Raw genomic sequence first — 6,539 nt, 5'->3', positions numbered from 1 at the left:
TTATAGACAAAACTTTCTTTGTAAAACTTTGAATGTTTGAAATATTCAACATGATCATGTAAAACATTAAAACAAAATTTACTCAAACATCTACAGGTGAGTGAAACAGGTAGCAAAGTAACAAAGGCAGCAAGCCTGCCTCCGTTTTTATCCACCAGAAAACCATTCATCATGTTATACTAAAAATAAATCTCTTTAAATGCAATACCTTAACAACAACAACAACATAACAACATAATAATAATAAAACGATAACAACAATAATAACGTTCCCTAATCATGTCTCTTCAAACATTTACATAAATAGTAAGCGTGTTGATTTTAGAAGTCGTTGTAATTAAAGCCCATTCTTCGTTTGCATGAAGACACTGTGCGGCTCGGTATTCTGCTTCCTGCAAAAGAAAAGATGAAAAAATACATTTTTGAAGTAAAACGAACAGCAGAGAAAAGTTCGGCAAGTGCAACATTTTACCGTGTACAGTTTCCATGTGTTGTTTCCACGACTGATTATTAGTGCATGATGTTTTCTGCTGAGAAAAAACACAATTAAAAAAGAAAAGGAGGTTATAAATTTGCTATTTCATACTATTTAGTTAACTATTTGAGCTATAAAAAGCTCTTACTTGTTGTATTTCTTGCTGTAGACCAGTCCAAGAATAACTCCAGATGTGATGATGAACACAGCTGATCCAGCTGCAGCATAGAAGAAAGTTACTTCTGCAGAACTGTTTGTGGTGGCATTGACTCCGTCTACATTATTTAAAAACTCTGAAAAGTAAAACAGGTTCTAATCAATTATAAGGGAACATTAGGATGCTACGCATTCTTGCCTGTCATGTAATATTAACTTGTATTAAGTGTGTTGTCATATATTTAAATTCTGAACATTGTTTTATAATTGGTTTGGTCAGATTAACTGCTTCACATTTTTCGTTAAATAAAGCAGTTTGATTTCTTTGACAATTACAGCAGACGTGTCAGTGATAATTATTATCACAATGTCACCACTGCAGAAAATTAACAGAGAAATACATAAAGTGTAAATCATAAAAGTTATTAAATAAATCCAAAGTTTACCTTCCACAGTTACACTGAGATGAAGCTTTTTTGATCCTCCAGTCTGTACACACTCACAGGTGTAGTTCCCGCCGTCCTCTGCTGTTAAATGTGTCAGGTGGAGAAACACAGTCTGACTTTCTGTCATCAGTGTGAACCTGGAGTCACATTCATGCTCAAAGTTTTGTCCATGTCGATACATCAGACTACAGTTTTCTCCTCTGCTCCTCTCTGTTTGAATCTTACACACTATCAGCAGGATAACTTGTGTTGTTTCATTGGTGCACAGTGGAGTGACATCTGCTTCTTTACTAATGGTTTTCACACGGTGCTCCTGGAAAGCTGCAGTACAAAAAAATAAAAGTCAGTTCAGTATGAATTACAGCTGCTAAGTTAGCACTTCCTGTATTAAAGTAAATAATAAATAATAAATAAAACATTTATTGGTAAAGGAAATATTCTCCCTCTAAAAACAACATATATTAACCGTTCAACATCAAAACGCTCTACATAAGCGATCCTTTAGAAATAAAAGTAACTCGTGCACGATACCTTTTCTGCCTGTACAGAACAGCAGCAGAAGCAGAGCAAACCACAGTTTCCATCTACCCATACTGGTCAATACATCTAAACAACTCTTTAACTGCTGCTGGTTGTGTACACTGTACTCTACTGTACTGCAGGGTGGATACACCCCTTTGCATGTTTCTGCAGCTACCCAAGTTCAGAGGACTGAGCTGCTGTAAAAGCAGGAAGTACTTTTATGGATTCAAATGTAGCCTCACCCATTATTGTTAGTTTAAAATTATAATTCATGAAGCAAAAACATTGAAGGAAAACCAAACGCAAAGAAATGTAAATATTACATGTAACTGATGTGTTACCAAATAACACTCACATTACATCTGTCAGCCAAATCCACTCAAACCCTGCAGTCCTCTAGTGGTTCCACACTCCCACTTAACATCTAAAAGTGACACACCTTTCTCCATCTCTGGAACAGTCATCCCTCTTTTATAAAGTTTTCCTTTTTTTAAATTCAATTTGAAGATCTACCTATTTTCAAGTGTTATTCAGGTCACTTTAAAACCCACCCCAGCGGGGCACATCTTGATCTTTGTAAAACATTTCAAAGCAACAACAGAGGATTAATGCACACATGTCAAACCCGACACATGTACAGCCTCTGGTAGTTTGTGGTGCTGTACAATCCTCTGGTCTTTGAGATGCAGCTGTGTGGATGAGGTGATTGATTGGGATTAAAAATACTTTATTAGAAATTCTGTATTTATTAAATGTGATTTTAATCAAACAAACAGACATGAAGCAATATAATAATATAGATTTGTCTGAGATTCACAGTTGTGGAGTTGATGGTTTCACACAGAATTACATAAAATGCAAAAACAAAACAACAGAACAAAAAAGGCCTCTAAGCACATTTTCTACCCTCTGATTGACATGTTAGTCTATAGGACCCATTTTCTGTACAACAAAATATCTCTCTTTACTTTACAGATATTATAAACAGATATTATCTGCACCTTGTATACTAAGTAGATATTGAATATTTCCAACTTAGTACTTGATAGTTTCATAGATTGCATAATCAACATGTAACTCTTTTCCTTCTATTCCCTGAGTATTAATGTACATCACTGTGACATCACAGGTAGCTGGACTGGAGTTAGCATCATGCTGGGGGCGACCTGACGAGATAGTTTGGTAGACATCAGTGGTCGGGTGTTGAAGGCTCATGTAGGGGTCCACTTCATCCTAAACAACATTTCGGATTTAAACATATTTAATATTTATTATAATATTTAATTACAGTGCTGTTTGAAAATAGACACGCTGTCACATGACCCTAAACATTTTGAGAAGTGTGAAACAGAACTACGTCAAACTCACCAAAGTCTGCAGAGTTTCAGATCTGGTTAAGTTAGATGGTCCTGGTTGGTTTTCTCTGTTAGAATAAAAACATCAGAGTTTACAGGGTGAACATTAAATACCTCCAACCTGCTGATGTGGGCATCTCTTCGTGCTGCTTTCAAAGAAGCTAAAAAAAATCTGACATTTTTAAATCATGAAGCGTTATTTTACAAGTTAAAAAGTTTTCACCTGGGAGGATTTCTCCTCAGGGTGACACAGCACGTTATCCCAACCACAATGATGAGCGTAGCAACAGCAGAGATGATGATGACTGTTGCCATGAACTTCATGCCAGAAAACGTGTCGTCCTCTACTGAACATTGACGCAAAATAAATAAATCAGAGACGATCAACATTATCTTGAAAAGTATAAAAAAGACCAAACAAGCTTACATTCCACTGTGATATTAAGACTTAAAACCTGAGTTTCTCTTTCATATGAGCATTCGCAGGTGTAGTTGCCACTGTCTGCTGCTGTTAAACTGGTCAGGTGGAGAAACACAGTGTGATTCACGTCTATCAGCGTGAACCTGGAGTCACAGCCGCACTTTAGTGGCTGCTGTAGTCTGTATAGCTGGCAGCAGGTTTCCCCTGTGTGTCTCTCTGTGCTGATCCAACATTTCACTAAAACCAAAGTCAGGTTCTGACTGGTGCACACTGGAGTGATGTCTGGCCCTTTTCCAGTGGTTTTCACAAGAGTCACTGAGTGAAAAGGACAAAATTAACATTTTACCAACATCAGTACAAAAAGTAGAGCTTTCTATCGTAAACTAGGTTTAGTGCCGTACCTCTGCTGTCAGCGCACACACACAGCGGCAGAAGAACGAGCCATCCACGTCTCCATCCGTCCATAGAGCCAAGAGATCAAGCTCAAGTCTACCTGCTGTTCTTTTAATACTCTGTGTTAAGGCACAGTAACCTGTACGTGACCTGATGTGACGTGGATTGAAACAGAAGTGAACCTGACTGCTTCTACTTTCCTGTTAAAATACATCAGTTCCTATAAGTCTCATATACAGTGATGTGATTTAAAAGGCTTTCACAGCACTCTACACAGACCTGTGAAAAAATGAACACACTCTTGCTTTCTCCGTGGGACAGGTTAGCAGTCACGTACTGCTGATCAAATGCACTCTAACAAATAAAGTGTGAGCACTTATATAAAAACAGATGCTTTGACACTTTTCAGGTCGGGATCATTCAGGTTTGTGCTGATACTCTGCCACAATCCTCTCAAGAAATTCACCTCAAGTTCAGATCGTGCGAAAAATGTAAAAACCCGGTTAGCATGTTAAATATTAAAGTTCATGACAGCACAGTTAGAAAAAGACTGAACAAGGATGGCTTGTTTGGAAAGCTTGCCAGGAGAAAAGAAGATGGCAGTTCACCCGCAACTTTGGTAGCAACGTTGCAAAGCTAACCAGCACAAACACCTCACACCAACTGTCAAGCACGGTGTGGGAGGAGATGTTTTGCACTTGTTTTGCAGCCACAGGACCGTGGCACTCTGAATCGACCATGAACCCTTCTGTAGCAAAGTATTCTACAGTCAAATGTGAGGCTGTCTGTACAACAGTTAAAGCTTGGCCCTAACTGGGTCATGCAACAGGAAAATAATCCCAAGCACACCACAAATCGAGACCTAAGCTCAACTTAAATGCAGCGGTAGGACCTTAAGGCCTAAAAGAAAGTCCCCAAACATCAATGAACCTAAGCAACACTGTAAAAATATAAAAATGATTTAAACGACCGATACAGAAAACGGTTACTTAGTTATTTCAGCTAGAAGTGTTTCTACAAACTATTTGATGGGGGCGCGTAGGAGTGCAGAGGAGTCCTGAGAAACTCTCTTTTTCACAAAGGCTGATGGGTAAACTTCAACTTCTCAGTTCTCACTTTCAGGTGCATGAATGCAAAAATGTTTCATGTCGGCTCTTATTTAAGTTTCATATAAGACGTCTGTGGTCAATTTAGTTTGTGGTCGACGTTTGGTGATTTTGTTTTTTTGTAAACACGTGCATATGTGTGGGAGTAACATCTGACACTGGCCACAACAACACAACTCACACGCAGCAGTGCAAACAGTTAAAAACAGCTGCTTTTAATTGAATGAATATAAAACCCTAAAAGCAGATCCCATATCTTATTGCATTGAAATTGAGGGCCTAGAGGCACATAGCAAAAGAAATAATGATTTAATGATATAAAGCTTGCTCTGTGGTTTTCTTCCATTGTTTAGTTTAACGAAAAACTAGCTGAAGATATGAACACATCAGTAACAAAAAGAAAAAAACAGAAAAGAAATCGTTGTTTCTTAAAAAGTTATATTCTGATATATGTCAAAACTTTGATCTCTCTTTCTTTTTTCTATTTCCTGTTTCAGCTGGGCGGTCACCGTAGTGATGGCTGCATCTCTATCTGTCGCCTCCTCGCTGTTGTAAGCCTGACGTCGCACAGTCTGGTAGAACTCATCTGACTCCCGGTAAAGGCTTGTGTATGTAGCATCATAATCGATTTTACCCTGTAAAAACATCCAAATGTGTAAGGTTTTTGTGCTCATAAACAAACTTTCCATATATATTTGGCAGCCAGTGACTCACTTTAAAAAACACGAGGTCACATAATAGTTCACACTATGAGCTTATGCACTCGGGCTGTGATCAGGAGACCTGTGCTGCTGCTGCTGAGGTTCGCCCTCTCTCTGTGGGCTTTGGCCAGCTTCATTGCAAGCAGATGTTACATGAGCAATAATGGCTGCTTCCCAACTTCCTTCTGCTTCTGCCAGATTAAAGTTAGCATAAAGGTGGGATTTGGGAAGTGATTGCAAAGAGTATCATCAGCTTAAATTCAAATTGAAGACTGTCACCTTTGACCTGCATGCAGGCGTGACCCCATCTGTGTTTGCTGAGCGAGGATCTCGGTGGCCTGAGCCGCAGGGAACACAGACAGCTCAACCAACAAGAGCTTGCTTTATATTTGTAATATATTAAGGTGACTATCAGATTTAACGTCTCCACATCATTTTGGTCTAAAAATTAAGCTTGATTTAGATTAAAACGAGTGTTTAGGGTCAGTGACTTGAATGTAAAACTGAGGTTTCTTTATATTTTGGTGCTTAAACCTTTGGACAGTTGTTGTTCTATTGTAATTACCGAGTGCTCGGTCTCTGTTCATTTTGCACTTGACTGTCCATTGATTTCCTCGCTGCGTCTCTTATGAGTTTTCCTCGGCCTCTTCATGCCCTGTTAGCTGACATTACCATCCGCCTCACAGTGAAGCTTGGCTTTTGTTCTGCTCCGTACTCGCGTTTGTGTCTGACTTTAAGCCAAATCGTGACATTTCGAGCATTTTAAAGGTAAATAAAGGTTTCCACATAATTAAGCTGGAAAAAATGTTTCATGTCCTGCTACAAGTGTTGTTGCGAAACCTGAATCATACTGAAAGTCTGAGCTGTTCGCTTTACCAAAGTCCCCCTGGTCTTTCTCTCTCACTACTGACCCTGAACGGAAAGAAAAATCCCTTTGACTCTCAGTTCTCTGTCTCTAAGATGT

At 38.8% G+C, this 6,539-nt stretch overlaps 1 protein-coding gene and 1 long non-coding RNA gene across 2 annotated transcripts; both read right to left on the bottom strand.

Moving 5' to 3' along the window:
• Positions 1-442: 442 nt before the first annotated feature.
• LOC143415738 (uncharacterized) lies at positions 443-1,269 on the bottom strand. Its single transcript, XR_013096162.1, has 3 exons — positions 1,078-1,269; positions 624-768; positions 443-527 (listed from the first exon to the last, which is right to left on the bottom strand). It is a non-coding gene; the product is annotated as an uncharacterized LOC143415738 (long non-coding RNA).
• Positions 1,270-2,370: 1,101 nt separating this feature from the next.
• On the bottom strand, positions 2,371-4,302 carry LOC101469185 (uncharacterized). The gene is made up of 5 exons (XM_004575209.2): positions 3,777-4,302; positions 3,382-3,690; positions 3,178-3,301; positions 2,968-3,022; positions 2,371-2,832 (listed from the first exon to the last, which is right to left on the bottom strand). Exons 1-5 carry the CDS (start codon positions 3,838-3,840, stop codon positions 2,635-2,637), a joined length of 750 nt encoding a protein of 249 aa, XP_004575266.1. The 5' UTR covers positions 3,841-4,302; the 3' UTR covers positions 2,371-2,634.
• Between the last annotated feature and the right edge of the window lie 2,237 nt (positions 4,303-6,539).

The sequence above is a fragment of the Maylandia zebra genome, unplaced genomic scaffold, assembly GCF_041146795.1.
Source record: "Maylandia zebra isolate NMK-2024a unplaced genomic scaffold, Mzebra_GT3a scaffold03, whole genome shotgun sequence".
NCBI classification, from domain to species: Eukaryota; Metazoa; Chordata; class Actinopteri; order Cichliformes; family Cichlidae; genus Maylandia; species Maylandia zebra.
The sequence above is the reverse complement of the archived record's forward strand: the minus strand, read 5'-3'. Positions and strand labels throughout refer to the sequence as shown.

Excerpts from the sequence above, each read along its gene's own strand:
- LOC101469185 (XM_004575209.2), bottom strand. The coding sequence starts at position 3,840 with ATGGACGGATGGAGACGTGGATGGCTCGTTCTTCTGCCGCTGTGTGTG. Across the intron at positions 3,691-3,776 it reads TGTGTGCGCTGACAGCAGAG|TGACTCTTGTGAAAACCACT; the intron begins GTACGGCACTAA and ends CTTTTCACTCAG. Across the intron at positions 2,833-2,967 it reads CTGAAACTCTGCAGACTTTG|GATGAAGTGGACCCCTACAT; the intron begins GTGAGTTTGACG and ends AATGTTGTTTAG.